The following is a 16,097-nucleotide window of genomic DNA, read 5'->3' on the forward strand; positions in this document are numbered from 1 at the left end:
TATATATATATACCTTTTATAGTAAACAATATTAAATCAATTTAATTACTAAAATTTTAGTCTTATTAAAGTGTTACATTATAAATACATTATAAAATTTACAATAACATGATTTCAAGATAGTGAATATTAAATGCCAAATCTTAAAACTTATTTAAATTAAAAATTTTTGATCAATTTTAATTTTAAAAATATGACTTCGATCTTCACTGTACTTCTCGGATTTCTGCATCCCAAACCAGGTGATCACATAAAGAGAAAAGAAAACAGGAAGAAGAATTCAGAAGGAAATGAAGCGAGAAAGAGAAAAGTCACGCGAAGTACTCTTAGTAATTACAGTCATTTCAAAGAGTTTCTCGGAACGGTTAGATTGATCCCTCCTCAAATCTTCTTCTCTTACCGGGAATCCGTAGGAAGACCTTTCTGCGAAGAGAAATTGAAGAGCAAGTGGCAACGAGAGAGAAGAAATCGGAGAAGGCAGGACGAAGTGAGGGAAAAACTGGATAACAGTTACGTATATACACAGAATGAAAGATTTCTGATCGCAGAGCTTGGAGGTAGTTGCAGTGAGCTTCTTCGATGCCAATCGTGAAGATCAAAGAACAGGTCGAAGGAAGTTGGCCTTTGGAAAAAATCGATATTGCATATTAAAAAAATTTATCGGAATAGTTAATTAAGTATTTCTGAAAAGGAGAAATACTTTTGGGAATAAGATAAGGAAGTTGACTTCTTCTTTTAAAAAGAAATTAAAGGAAGTGAAGATTAATTTGTGATTGATTTGAAAATGACTGAAACAATTCAGTTTCTTCTTGATTTGAAGAAAAATTTGAATCTTTTACTTTCTTAAATTCTTTAATTTACTTCTTTTACTGTTCAAGTGGAAAAAAATCGTAGTTAAAAACCTTAGAGGTTTTTCAAGGATTTCTAACATCTAAAGTTCCGTTTTAATGTAGAAAAGTTTGTTTTGCTAATACAATAACCCGATTTCCTTGAAAGAGAATATAATCGATGAATCAAATTGAAGTACATTTGGAAAATATTGTGGTTGCTATTCAAGACTTAATTTTATTGAGCAACATTGTTGATTAGTTTAAAAAAAGTGTGCTTTGCTTTAGAAATATATTACAGTAATTATTGAATTTAACTGAAGTAATAGTTAAAATTTAATGATTTATTATTACTAAATATACTGGAGTGATTCTACAAATTGTGAAACAACCAAACTTAAAATATTTTAAAAGTCACTTTTCAAAGATGACGAAATTTTTGTTGTTAGTAATCTGCGTTCAGTTTGCATTAATTGCTGTTGGCAGGCATCACAGGTGAGAGAATAATGTAATCAGGTTTTTCAGTTTCTTTAACAAGCTATTACTTATTTCTTTCTTTTTCGATCTTTTTATCTTATATTAATTTTTCTTTCTTTCTTCGTTCTTCATATATTTTCTTAATATATTTAATTATCATTGTTTTCCTCTGCATTTTTATTCATCATCTTTTCTTTTCGTGTCTACATTTTTGTAGTTACTTGGATATTTCTGTAGTCTAATTCTTCTTATTTAATTAAAACAGGGACAGTGATTTTTTGAGCCACGTTCAACTGGTGCACCAATTTCAATGTCTGTTACCCCAATCAAGAGCGATTGCAGTAGAGGATCTCTTGACCGTAGGCCTCGGGCCTGACGAAGCTTTTTATCCCGCGTCCACGGTTCTGACACGCTGTGCTGGATCAGGATGCTGCCCTGATTCTAAACAGATCTGTGCTCCCATCGAAATCAGAAACGTCACTCTTGTCTTTATGGTCAGGCATCGCATAGATCAACAACGAGATCGTCATCATGAAGTCATCCATGCTGTGGAGCATACTAAATGTGCTTGCATGGATAAAATTCTGGCTATGAAAAAATCCAGGTTTTAAAAAAAGAAAACAATTTTAAAAATACACTGTTCCTAGATAAATAATAAAAATAATGATAATTTTATTCTGACGATTAGAATTTTGTTAAAACTATATTATTAATTTCTACTTATTCTGTTAAATTTTGCTAGAAAATTTAAAATAACTAAGCATATATATACAGCGATTTCGAATCTTTATTTTAAATCTGTATTTTAGAATATACCAAAAAGTTTATCTTAACAATTTAAAATGCATGATATGAATGTTCAAATAATTAATTAATTAAATATATATTAAGAAGAGCTACAAACCAAGTGAAAACATAAAAATATAAGTAAGTAGCTAAGTAAAATATAATATTAGTAAGCGCTAAAACAAATTAAAACAAAAATAAAGATATAGAAATGAATATAAAACAAATGGTGTTTGGACTCCGATCGAGTTATTACCAATGTTAGACGTGTAAAAATTTTCAATAAATTAATAATATAAACATATTGTTATATATTATAGATATGTTTATATTAATAATATAAACAAATATATTTATATTAATAATATTTGAAATAGCAACGGCCTATAATTAAAAATTACAAAAAACTACGAAAATAAAAACTAAAAAACTATATATTTATATACTAGTAATATATTTATATCATATTTATATGTGCATGCATTTATCACAAACGTTATATCTGAATGTTAAAAGTACATGAAAATAAAAATAAGTAAATGTATTCAAAATCAAGATTATAGAATCAAGAATATAGAATTTAAAAAATAAGAACTTTGTCTTGATGATAGTTTCTTCGTATCATATTTTATATTTTTTAAAAATAAACATAAAGTTTAAACAAACTTAAACTGCTTCGTAGAAGACATCAGTAATATGATAAATATAAGAGAATTAAGTAATTTGTATGTACACTTTAAATAAGTATTTTACATATCTTATTGTTTTAATTATACTTGTATGTATATTATATACATCTAATCAACTTATTGATATGGCACAAATAAATAAAATAAATTTCAATAAATTAAAATATTTTTAAAATTTCTACAGGAGTAAAATTTTTAGAAAATTAACCCCATCAATCATTCTTTCATCAATCTTCTTTTTTTCATTCCTTTATATTAAAATATTGTTTAACAGCATATAGATCATGTTGAATGCTCTTGTTATTCGGATCTAGCTTCAAAGCAGTTTCTAATTCAGGGATTCCATGCTGTGGTGCAGATAATTTGCAAAGTGCAGCACCTCGACGAGCGTGACACCTTGCTCGTGATGCTCTGTTGCTTTCGCACTTTGGTTCCATTAACTCCAATACCTAAAAAAAAAGTCTCGTTAACAATTGTAGTGTTCCATATATTTCATAATTAGGATTAAATATTTATGAGATAGAACCTTTTCTATTTATATCCTTCGTTTTATAAAATTATATTTTCAATTTATATATATGTATAAATATCTTTATACCATATTTCTATTTTTAACTTCAATTTATTTTTACCTTTCCTCTATTTCCATTTATATTTTTAATATTTATTATATAATTTATTATTTTATCGTTACATATACATTATACTATTATTTTTTTTATACATATATTTCTTACATTTTTATCATTATATATACATTATACTATTATTTTTTTTTATACATATATTTCTTATATTTTTATGTTTTTCTCTATTCTCTACAACCTTTTAAATTTTTTTTAAACTTAGAAAAAATATTCTATATAGTTTATTGATTGTAATTTTAATTACCTTAGAACAATCATCAATACACCTGTAATAATTTCCAAGAGCGTAATGTGCAGCAGATCTGTTTACATAAAGTGCCGCCATCTTGTCGCTGATTTTGATTCCATGCGTATATGCACTGATGGCAGCTAAATAATTTCTCGCTTTGAAGAAATCACTAAAACACAAAATGATTAAATAAAATGTAATTTAAGAATAAGAAAATATGTGACAAAGCGCATTTGTCAACATACTCGCCCTTGTCTTTTAACCATTGTGGATCCTGTTCTTCAGGACGAAGATCCTCGGCAACGAATCCTGTTTTTCTTCTGGCCTCTGCTTGTTTGGAGAGCCACTAAAAAATGCACAAACTGCATTTGAAATATACATCTATATTAAAAATTGTACATATTTAAATCAAAACTTCAAATTTAAACTGTTGCTGAAAAGAAATTAATTTCTCATCGAGTTCCTTCTAAGATAAAATGAATTTTCTAACTTCTTTCTAAGTCAAATATTTTTGTCAAATATTCTTTTCTTTTGTAAAAAATAATTAACTTCTATAAGATTCTTAGTAAAAAGAAATTTATAATAGAATTTACGTTAAAGATACATACTTCCTGTTCTTCAATAAAGGAACTCTCTCTTGCAGGAGTGGGGAAGGCCCGTTCGGAAAAAGTTACGTTGATTGTTCCACTTCTTCTAGGAAGTGGAATTGCCTTCGTAGGTTCATCGAATATTTGATTTATTTTAGGATATCGACTCTCCAGTATCCTGTCAATTAAATCCCGATCTGATCCTTGTTTCTTCGTCTTCGAACAAAATTTTTGTAAGAGTTTCTGATCCATTTTCTTAACTAAAGAATTTGTCGAAGATTTAGAGGATGTAATCTCTTCATTTGATTCGGAATCCTCGGAATAACTAGAATATTCAGCAAAATTAAAATTCTTGCTCATATTTGTTGTCTCCTTTATTTCTACATCTGCTTTTTTCCCGATATTTTCATTGAGGGTTATATCATCTTTTGAATTCGTTTGTTCTATTGATTCATTAACAATTAAATCTTTGTTTATGTTTTCTTCAACAGTTAAACCTTCTTCAGGTTTTTCTTCGACAATTAGTTCTTTCTCTAATTCTTCTATAATTATTGATTTATCTTGTTGATTTCCTTCTAGTTCCTTCTTGTCGGTTTCTCGAGTTTGTATGATACCAAGATCATCTTTGAACCATTGAAGTGGAGGTCTTTCAGAAAAATATATTGATTAAATATAAAATAGCTAATTTTTATAGAATTATGCTTTTTCAAAATTACTTTTCTTTTATTACTTCTCAAAATATCTAAGTTACGATATTTTAAAAAATTTTCATGTTCATTTCTCTTTAAAATAATACCTATATGTCTTCCTATTCTTTTGCACTTTGCCAGAAATATTTTGAAGGAACGGTATTTCTGCATTTAATCGCCAATCTTCAAAATCTTGCATCGCGGCCTTCCGATGGCTGTCTCTCAAGGCTTCTATTTTATTCAGTGTGTCAGTATCCAAATTGATTTGTATTTTTATCGCTTCTTTTTGCAGATTTTGAAGTTTCTCTGTAAGTGGCGAGCATCAATTTTATTTTTTAAACAAGACTATAATTTTTTAAAGTTCTATTCTCTTAATCCTTTTTATGACTTCAAAAAACGACTCATAAAAATCTGTTCATATTATTAACAATCCTTACCTTTCTTACATTTTGCACGATTTTCCAAAACCTTTTGTGCTTTCTCTAAAACTTGATTTCTAGCATGATATTTTTCACTTTTACTAATGTTTTCCACCTCGAGAATCGGCCAATCAACAGTCAAGTTTGCTTTTTGTAAAGAGAAAATAGCTTCGGTATCCGTCAAAGTACATTCACTTTCCTCTTCAAGCACATTTTCCCACAGAAATAATTCCAAAATAAAGGGCGAAAAACTAATCTTCAACAAAAATTAGTTACATCTTTGCGAATATTGGTTTTACATATTAGGTGTAATAAAAAGAAATCCATTATTTTTCCATTCAATTTCATGCAAAAATAATGGATTTCTTTTTATTATACCTAATATAATTCTGATATATCAAGTTTCTTAATTAAAAATTGTATATTGCTTTCAAGAATCATTACAATTAAAAGTAAACGATTATTTTCAAACATTAAGTCCTACTATATATATTGGATACGCTTACATATAAATATTATACAAAGAAAAAAATAATTTTCAATAAAAAAAATTTTCTTCAAAACTTTGGTTAAGTTTTATATTTTAAATATATCAATTAATCAATTAATCAATTAATATATTAAAAAATATAATTAAATTCGAAAATTACATCTAGAGAAAGACTTTAACTTTAAAGAAAAGAAAAAGATAAAAAATATTCTGATTATTTAAATCTAAAGACATTATTTTAATGTTTAGAAAATATTCTGAATACTTTTACGTAATTATCCATAACAAATAGATGCACGTTTTTAGGGCGACTTTTTAGAGGCACGTAAATTATTATTCTTTTATCTGTCTGTCGCCATTGATAATCTTTTATAATTATCGCCATAATTCAAGTTTAGATTATCGCAAACAATTTGTTTAAATCGGTACAACTTCTGTTCTTGTTCAATAAAACCTTACAATGTTGTGTAAAATATCGATCAAACAAATATATCTAAGCAACCACGAAGAGAACTAATTGCTCATGATATTTCAGATTGATTTTAATAACTGTAACATAAATATGGATATTCTTCTCTATAGACATATATTCACATAATATTAATTAATATTAAATAATATTTAGGCATATTTTCAGAATATTAATATTCGAAGAATATTTTACTGAAATTATATAATATTAAATAATATTCTTAGAATATTAATGGATAATTATATGTGCATTCTTGATAATATTACATGATTATTAAGTAACATTATTTAGTGTTACTGTAATATTGTATGAATATTAAAAAATATTATAACATTTACTTTAATTTGTAAAACTGTTACATCGGTTCAGTTTAAATATATATATATGTATGTGTGTGTGTGTGTGTGTGTGTGTGTGTGTGTGTGTGTGTGTGTGTGTGTGTGTGTGTGTAGACTAAAAATAATTTTGGCATGCAGTTGTAGGACTAGATATGTACGTAAAATCATATCGAAATGTTATTTAAGCACAAGACGTAGCATAGACTGATAAGACATTTTCGCATGATTAGATTGAATTCAAACTACACTAAATATATAAAAAAAAATAATTAATATTAATAAATATTTTAATAATATTTTAGGGATGTTAAAGGAAATATACCAAGAATTATACAAGTGAACATATAACATTCATAGAATATTTTCATAATATTAAAAAATATTATACAATATTCTCAAAATATTATAATAACTTATTTTAATTTTTTAAAATAATATTTATAACATTCTAGGAATATTTTGCGCCTATAGGGTTTAAGCAAAAGAATTGCCAAATTATTTAGTAAATTTTTTAGTAAATTTAAATATTAAATTAAACATTAAAAGAATAAAAGGCAAATTTTATGTACTGTACGAATTACCTTTAATTAAAACGTTCAAGAGTATTTGTTTGACAATACTTTTCGTAGACATATTAAAAAGCTGCCGTCTCGCATGTACCTCCATGATCATCTTTACCTATCTCTCTCTCTATCATTTCAATCATCACTCTTGTGAATAACAATCTCAAATCAATGGAAATGTGTACATGACTCAAATCACACGCGATCTGACAAAAGCGAGTAGGAAAAGTACGTGATAATGTTTTTGAGAAAAAAATGTTATCAATATATTTTGAAGCTCAAAATATTTATGATATAAAATTAAATTAAAATTAAACAGGTTTACTACTCGCGACTAATTATGCTAAATTTATTATTATTCTAGCAATAAATACGCAAGTTTAAATAAATCTCTGACAAAAATAAGAAACCACTCGAGTCGTAGTAAATTTAATTAAATACAAATTTATATGAATCCATGCGAAAAATTAGTGTTGATAAAAAAAGCCTCAGTCATCACTTTTCGCCAAATTATATAAATTTGTATTCATTTTTGCCACTGATTCTGAGCAGTTCTTAATTTTGAGTGATGATAAGAAGGAATGGCGCGAGATTTATTTAAAAATCTCTATTGGATTTCTGCTATTAATCAGATCGTGTGTGAGGCGCTTCTCGTATTTACGTGGCTAAGTGATTCGTTGAAAATTGGCTATATAACTTATGATAATTCAGTCAGTTTTGTGAAAGATCCTTAAGGAACGGAAATACATCCAGGACTTAAGGATTCAAAAAATCAAAGAGCAAAAAGGATCTAAACATAACAGCTGTTAACAGTTTTAAAGCAATCGGATTGCAATTAAATAAACTGATTAACTAAGGTCCGGTTGCATCAACGTTTAATTTTAAACGAGGCTTAAAACTCTCTTTGTCCCTGTCTCTTTTCAGTTTTAAAATAAAAATAGAGAGTTTTAAGTTTCGCTTAAAATCAAAGTTGATGCAACCGGGTCTTAAACATTTTAAAATACAAGAGTTTAGATATCTCAAGATAAAGGATTCGATTTTAAAATTCCATGAAAATTAAAATACCTCAAATTTATAGTTTTGAGATTCAAAGATCCGAAGTTTGAAGAATCCTAAGTTTTTAAAGTTTTACAAAATTCCAAGGACTGAAAGGATCGACAAACTCAGAAAAAAAGAATTCGGAATACAACAGAATTACAACATTCCGTTTCCAGGAAACCAAAATTTCTGAAGATTTAAAAATACAAAGATCGTAATTCCAGGAAAGATCTAAAAACGAGAAGATCCGATTTCTTTAGATTCCAAATATCCAAGAAACGTCTACGTCTACCACGTGATAAATCCTCAAACCTCAAGATCTAAACAAAAAAGTTTTTAGCTTACAATTGAGGAAGTATCTCGAAGGGAAGGGAAAAAAGCAAAAGATTTCGTTATGTATAATCGAAATGCAGGAGGATCGTTCCACTGACGTTTCATCAATAACAACTGATACCATATTACAATTCTTATAAGAAACACGGACGATTCATTCCCGCAATTCGTTGTGAGTGTAATAACAAAAACAACAAGTGTCGCGTTGCGATCGCCAAATAATGCGGATTAATGGAGGACTTCTATAAGGATCTACGATCATAAAAATTCAAAGTTGATGCCTCTTGTGGAGTAACGTTATGACACTGTAATCGCTTCCTGTCGCTCCGCGACTCACACGGCTCGCACACGCACGCAATGCACACACACATACATACACATACATATTAATTATCTCACCGGTTACAGTCGTTATTCATCGTATTTCAGTACATATGTATATTTACACAATACGTCCCGAAGTTCAACATTTCTGACTACTCGCGACGAGGCGTTTCGAAATGTTCAAAACGGAGCGTAAAAAAATTGTTCAAAGTTACTATAAATAAGTACGCTCCCATGTCTAGAGTGAGCTTTCTGCTTCCTTTTTCTCTCTTTCTTTCTTTCTCTTTTCTCAATAGAGCATTTCGCAGCCACTTGCTCGCTCGGGATCCCTCTCGTGCGGGAATCGCGGCTCGGGCTTTATTCTTATCCGATGTGGAATGTCATTAGATCTGTCGCAAAATTTACAGCGACTCGATTCGAGTCGAATCGTGAATATGACTCGACGATTGAAGGACTTATCTTCGAATATTTCGCAAGCACTTGACTGATTCTGTGGGAAACACAAGGGAGCGGAGAATGCAAGTCTCTCAATGTCTCTGACTCGGTGCGTGAAAAGATTGCCTTGAGCAAATTTGGAGTGAATAAGTATAAATTACGAAGAGATATCTCTTATACAAAGTAACTAGCTGCGAAGGCTGTCTCTGATCAATTTCATTCCTTCCTCTCGGCTAAATTGATACAGTAATTGATCTATTGCAACAAAATATTTTTATAGAGAATCTTAATTGCAGAGAACAAGATATGATATTGATATGAAAAAAGTATTCTCAAGTCTATTGCTACTATAAATTACATTTTTTTTCTCATATTATAAATATTATTCATATAAGAATCATTATTCCTTATTATTTAACGTTAGAACATTATTAACATTCGAATTTATATTCAACATCAATTTAAATTAAAAAAAAACATCGATTAAACAATATATGCTAATATTTAATACTTATTATTAAAAAATATCAATATATTTAATTGATAAACTGTATGTATATTAATTGCTATTGATATAAAGTAGGAAATATAAAAACCTTAGTACTCTTAAGCACTCCGGATTTTTGCTCTCTAAACTTTTACAGAATAATCTATTTGTTTCTTTTTGATTACAATGCAAAATGCCATAATTATTTAACAAGCAATAAAATTGTTTAGACAATTTGGCAATTACAAAAGCTTCAACTTAAAAACTTTCAACAGTTTCAAAATCCATGATAATCGATCAGAGACATATCATTAATAAGTAATTAATAATTAATTAATAATTGACGACGCATTGCTTATATAAAATTGAAGAGGACGACAAAAGAGACATATGAACGTCTACTTGAAAGATCGAGTCTTAATGGAAAAAGCGCCGTAAAACGCGATCGTAGAAATAAATATGGAATAATCCTTATGTAACACTATATAAGTATGTATACTATACGTACATACAATTACAAAAGAGTGTATTTAAATGACATGATGTTTTATTACACATTTTTCGCGTTCTAGACGACCCATCTAAAATTAAGAGCGGTACACGATTTTATTTCTTCGGTAAAAGAACAGCATTTATTAAAGCGAAAATCGAGCAACCACTAACTCATATTTAGAACACGACTATTTAGCTAAATTGCTATAGTCTTTACACGCATTCATACACAACATACACGCGCATACTTGCATATACACACTTTTAAATAGTATTAATAACTAAGGAAAAAAAAATACTTAATAGCGATAATATAAGTATGGCGACAACAAGTAAATGCAGAGGCGCAATATATGGGCCTCGTTTAAGGAAATAGATTATGATTGAACGGAAGCGGAGTATCTCGAAGATAATGCCAGGACATACTGGGTGTCCCAAGGAGGTGCAATTTAAGTTATTAGCTAATTAACAATGTGATTATTATAGCAATTATTTTGAGTTGTTACGTGCCTCCAATTATTATTGGAAAATAATAATTAAAATTAAGATTAATAACTATTCGTTTCATCAACATTAATTTAAAAATTCATCAAAAGTTAGCAATAAATTCTTAAAACAATAATAATTCTCCCAATTATGATTAATTTCTAGAGATAAGTAATATTAAGAGTTTTATGTTGAAGATTTGTTAATTAATCGTATTATTTCGCGTAATCATAATTAATACGCATAAATCATTTTCTTTCAATTAATACTATATACGGCTTTAATACTATTATTTCACGCTAGTAATATTAAGAATGATTTGAAATAATTATATAATATCAAATGTGAAGAAATATAAATTATTTCATACTTAAATAATTTTAATTATTTTAATTGTATGTGTGTGTGTGTGTGTGTGTGTGTGTGTGTGTGTATGTGTGTGTGTATGTGTGCGCGCGCCCAGAACCAATTAAATACACTCTAAAGAGTCTAAAGGATAGTAAAAGAAAAGAAATCCGAGAAGATGAGTGTTAATAAAAGCACAATTCAGAAGATGTTTATATAAAATTTTTCATTGTTTGATGAATATATGGTATTTTTTTATTTTTTAAAATGATTTTTAATTTTCTAGGTGACACCCTGTATGAAATGGACGGCGTCATTTCCAATTTCACCTATATTTCTTTGGCAAACTTCTTCTCAATCTTCCTTGGAAAATTTGTTTTCTAATTTTTTAGATAAATATTCTTGATCTCTCAATAAAGTCCAATGTATTAATTCCTCCCTACCTCTTTCGAGATACCCTGTACACTTCGCGCCCAAAAAATCTATATTTAACCTACCGGGTGTCTAATTGATACCGAACGCGCCTAATTTATTCGCAAATTACTTTTTCCGCGCAGCTTTTTCCGCTTTCCGTCGCATTCGCTCGATTTCCTTACGCTCTTTGCGTTCGCGATCGGCCTGCGCCCTTAACTCTTTCAGTTTGCGCTTCAAATGGGCCTTAGCCTCGCCATAAACCCCTAAGGCTTTCAGCTCCCTCGATTCCAAGCGTAGCAAATTACTTCCGTTGATCCCATTATCCAAAAATTGAGGCGAATAATGCTCTAAACCGATTCCGGTCAGCCATTGGCACACCTGGAAAAATATTCTTGCTTTTAGAGAAAAATGAAAGATATTAAAAACAAAGGAAAAAAATTTGTTCGCTTTTCTTTTTAATTATTTTATTAAAGACTGAAAGTAATATAACATTTAGCTCTTAAAATATAAGTTTTCTAATACACAAATATTTATTTTTTAAAATAAATATACTTATTTAAAAAAATTTGCGGAAAAAATGATTTCCTTAATTGCAAATTTACTCTTCCTAGATCAATTGATTGAATACTCACTTGCTCCTTGGACCAATCTGCAACTGGCGCATTCTGCCAGAAGTGGGACTTCTTGTCACCTAAACCAAAGTCGCTTAGGTGAGCGGGCAACCAAACTGTGCTCGAATCTATATTGATAATGCATGCATGATGGAAAGTAAGTATAAAGTGGAGAGTCTTGTCACGCTATTAGTCATCACTCTATCAGAAATTAATCATTATCTGTACTGTAGATGCTAGCATATTTTACATTTTGTTAATAATTATTTCGTTAAATGTCTTCTATAAATATTTTCATCAAAAAAGAATGAAGAAAAATTATGCATTTAAGCAAATTTAAGCGAGTAAAGCAAAATTGTCCTTAAATAAAGTGCTATTAACTGCGCAGAAGCTAATTAAAAAGAAATTGATGGACATCATTTCGAAAATTCTTAATTTCAATTTGAATTTTTAATTATAATTCCTGATCGAGTGATTGAAGCGTTAGTGCTGACACATAAACATCAATGTATAACTTATGAAGTACCTGTAATGTTACCTTTTAAAGAACTAGGATCAACGCCGGGAGGACTCACAGAACCGCCGGAGGACAAACTTGATGGAGAACTTCCTGGATGATGCCAGGGGGCACTTGCACTACCGATTAAATTCGACGGAGGAATCGATACCTTTTTCACTAAAAACAATAATAAGTTTAATTTACAACGAAATTATTGTTTTTAAAATTTAAAATTTTTAAAATTCGAACTGTCCATTTTCAATTTCATTTAATTATTATTTACCTCTTTGATTAGCCTCGTTGACAGCTTGCCGTATCTCTTCCACGAGATGATGTGTAACCATAGTTGGATCATTATTATGAGGATTATTGAGATCACTGAAATCTCCAGAGCTCTCCCTTGAGGAGTCGTTTCCGCCAAGTCGCTTTTCCCGTTCAGCCAGAACTTGCTTCAACTGTTCTGCCAATGATGCAGGAGGTCCAGTTAAAGCTACCGAAAAAAATTGTTAATATATCAAAAAATAAGAGAATTATAACCGCATGTATAATAAAATTTGGATAATAACAGTCGACGTATTGAAACTAACACATTGACATACTTTTCTGCGATTGGGGCCAACTTTGTTCAGTCATCGCCCTGACTTGTGAACTAATGGTGCTATGCTGCCGAATCGCGGTAGGATGTATAGGATCCATGTGCGATTTTCCCTTAAGTGAACTGATGGATGAAGTGCTGGAATAGGAACTCAAGTTGGACTGCTTAGTCGCTGTTAAGTCATTGGGTGACCTGCTGCTGTCTTGCGAAGTTAATTTTGAGGAAGAATCATCGTCCGTATTGTCACCCGACTCGTCCAATCCGTAATCCTAAAATAAGAATTTTTTATCGTACAACTTCATAAAAACAAATAAATTTTTAAACATTAAATTTATTTTTCATTTCTATCATTAATTCTAAAGTTTGTGTTCTAATTTTGGAGCATAATCCCCGAACAAGCAATGTATGCTACAATTACGGCTTAAATTGAATTAATGTGAGATGACATACAGAACTACTGTTGCTAAGACCTCCGGATCGCCTGGGTAGCTGACGATTTGCCAAGCCGCCTCTGCTGGCCAGTTCCGCCTTGCTCTTGCCAGCAGAATTATCTAACAGACGATGGGCTGGGACAGCACGATCTAATTCTTCCTTTACTGGTAGCGGTAGAGGCAGTTTCCTCTCCACAGTAGCAGTCTTGTCACCGTCATCCGGGCTACTAAGATCAGAAGTCTCTGTATCAGAAAGCTGGCAGCTGGTCGATGAAGGTGGCGGTGGCAGTTGTTTGCGAGAAAACTGTGGTGTTACTATCCTAGTAGTGGCATTGTCGTATGGTAACCGTACCGGTAGACCAAATCGTCTCTGAGTCTCCGTCAGCTCCACCTCTAATGTGATCACCTAAAATAATCTTTTAAAAATATTTGTTCTCTTTAAAACCAATTCATCAGTCAAATGCTTCGACACGTACTCTATCCTTGAGACTTTTCACCAATGCGTTGTATTCCGTATCCTTTTCCCGCAACAATTGCTCATAGTACTCGTCCCTGACTGTAACGTCCGCACGCAGAACTCTGGCGGCCCTTCTGGCCCTAGCATACTTCTGTTGCAGAGCTGCGTTTTGCGCCGTCGCCTGTGACAACATCTCTCTAGCCGTCAATAGATCCTGGCGGGCGGTGCCCAATGCTCTTTCCGATTCATGAAGACGTAATCCCGATTCCCGTAATTTGGCTGCATATTCTTCGCTACCCGCTCCGCTATTTTCCAATTCTACTAACTGTCCGAAACATGGAGATTATAATATGACTAATTAAGTAAGATTATAAAATACATATGACGTAACATTACAGATAAAGTGTCTCCAAAGCATCAACTTGAGATATATCTAATAGAAAATACAACTTTGAATAAAAAAACTTCAGTAAAAATATGCAATATTTCTTTTAAAAGTTATCATTAAATAACTAGGGATATCCGGGAAAATATCCAATTGAAAATTGATATCATAAAATTATTGATTCTTTCTTATATAAATGTTCTCCAAATAAATATGCATACTCATGATGCTAATATCTTATATGTTATTGCAAAATTACAATTTGTTTCTCTATAGGTTTTTTTTTTAGAAGACACTCTCGGAATCTGGTCGGATATCCGGAAAATGTCGGATGTCTGACTCGAAGAAATTACCTTCTCGAATATCCGATTGGATTCGATGTTATGTTTTATATCGGATATCCGATATTCAATATCGGTAATTGTGTACATTCTGTAATTTCTTGAATATTGTGCTGTTTATCGTATAATAATATAATCAATCAAATATTTATGTTTTGGCGCAAAAATTAAAAGTTAAAGATTATTTAATGTCGATTGGGGGAAGAGAAATTATCTGTAAAGATAATGGAAGCATGCAATTTACCAAAAAAAAGAAAGAAAGAAAAAGACAGTTTCAAAATATTATAATTTAGTAATATAACAAAGCAATAACATAATAAATATCTGCAAGGTAAGGAGACTGTTTAAAAATATTTTAAGTATTTTTTAATAAATTATCATTGCAAGCAAAGAATGTTTATGATTTTTATTTATTAGAATTTTCTTCAATGAAATTGCGAGCTAATATCTTTTTATCAAAAGGATTATATCTTTTTATAAAAAGATATAAGATATATAAAAATATTTGATATATATTATACATAATTGTTGTACATAAAATATTTATTTTTTTGCATAAAATAATAACATAAAAAATGAATAGAGAATACGAAATTCTTATTACTTATATACATTAATATACATATAAGCTGTAAGCTATAAAAATATACATTTGTTTATTACATGCATTTTGATGTTACAATGTAGGCAAAGAGAAAAGCGTGAAAAATTTGAAAGATTAACAGAAGCATGCTATAGTATAAAAACATGTTTTTTAACTTGTAAAATAGATTTGTTTATACTTTCTGCATTAATATTAATAAATTTTCTATTAAATCTAGCAGTTATAATTATTTAAATAAATCTAATTCGATTATGGTCGATTAGTTAATATTATTAAGTAACTGTCGTAACTGTTACGTTACCTTTGCCTTGAGTTTTTCCACTTCCTCGTCCGCTAATGAGAGTTTATATTGACTCTGCAAGCAACCAACGACACGCATAGCGTATAAGCAAAAAAAAAAAAAAAACAAAAACAAAGAAAATGAAATCAATATACACACTGTGCGATTGCGGTGAACTTACATATGTGATACTTGCACTCATAGTTTACACACATACACACGAAAGTATGTACAGATATAGTATATGCGCTACGTATCACGGAAACGTCATTGAACAATGCATTATCTAATAATTATTTACAAAAAAAAAAAAAAAAAAAAAAAGGA

General features: G+C 29.9%; 3 protein-coding genes across 4 annotated transcripts in view; 1 reads left to right on the forward strand and 2 right to left on the reverse strand.

Moving 5' to 3' along the window:
• Positions 1 to 1,250: 1,250 nt before the first annotated feature.
• Positions 1,251 to 1,915, forward strand: LOC108684274 (vascular endothelial growth factor A-like). The gene is made up of 2 exons (XM_018188514.1): positions 1,251 to 1,322; positions 1,570 to 1,915. The coding sequence occupies exons 1-2, from the start codon at positions 1,255 to 1,257 to the stop codon at positions 1,913 to 1,915; spliced, it is 414 nt and encodes a 137-aa protein (XP_018044003.1). The 5' UTR covers positions 1,251 to 1,254.
• A 1,106-nt stretch (positions 1,916 to 3,021) lies between these two features.
• On the reverse strand, positions 3,022 to 6,225 carry LOC108684285 (dyslexia susceptibility 1 candidate gene 1 protein homolog). The gene is made up of 7 exons (XM_018188526.1): positions 6,106 to 6,225; positions 5,369 to 5,606; positions 5,039 to 5,237; positions 4,264 to 4,888; positions 3,901 to 4,001; positions 3,671 to 3,824; positions 3,022 to 3,228 (listed from the first exon to the last, which is right to left on the reverse strand). Exons 1-7 carry the CDS (start codon positions 6,223 to 6,225, stop codon positions 3,022 to 3,024), a joined length of 1,644 nt encoding a protein of 547 aa, XP_018044015.1.
• A 5,354-nt stretch (positions 6,226 to 11,579) lies between these two features.
• The window catches only part of LOC108684453, a 14,401-nt gene continuing 9,883 nt past the window's right edge, over positions 11,580 to 16,097 (reverse strand). Inside the window, exons 10-17 of one of the 2 annotated variants that reach the window (XM_018188776.1) lie at positions 15,792 to 15,845; positions 14,180 to 14,485; positions 13,723 to 14,109; positions 13,277 to 13,541; positions 12,961 to 13,167; positions 12,717 to 12,854; positions 12,200 to 12,258; positions 11,580 to 11,945 (exon numbers count right to left, since the gene is read on the reverse strand). In XM_018188776.1, the coding sequence (XP_018044265.1) occupies positions 11,694 to 11,945; positions 12,200 to 12,258; positions 12,717 to 12,854; positions 12,961 to 13,167; positions 13,277 to 13,541; positions 13,723 to 14,109; positions 14,180 to 14,485; positions 15,792 to 15,845 (1,668 nt within the window). In that variant the 3' untranslated portion in view covers positions 11,580 to 11,693. The remainder of the gene's footprint in view (positions 11,946 to 12,199; positions 12,259 to 12,716; positions 12,855 to 12,960; positions 13,168 to 13,276; positions 13,542 to 13,722; positions 14,110 to 14,179; positions 14,486 to 15,791; positions 15,846 to 16,097) is intronic. The other variant, XM_018188784.1, reaches the window with a different exon arrangement.

The sequence above is a fragment of the Atta colombica genome, unplaced genomic scaffold (genome assembly GCF_001594045.1).
Source record: "Atta colombica isolate Treedump-2 unplaced genomic scaffold, Acol1.0 scaffold10, whole genome shotgun sequence".
NCBI lineage: Eukaryota > Metazoa > Arthropoda > Insecta > Hymenoptera > Formicidae > Atta > Atta colombica.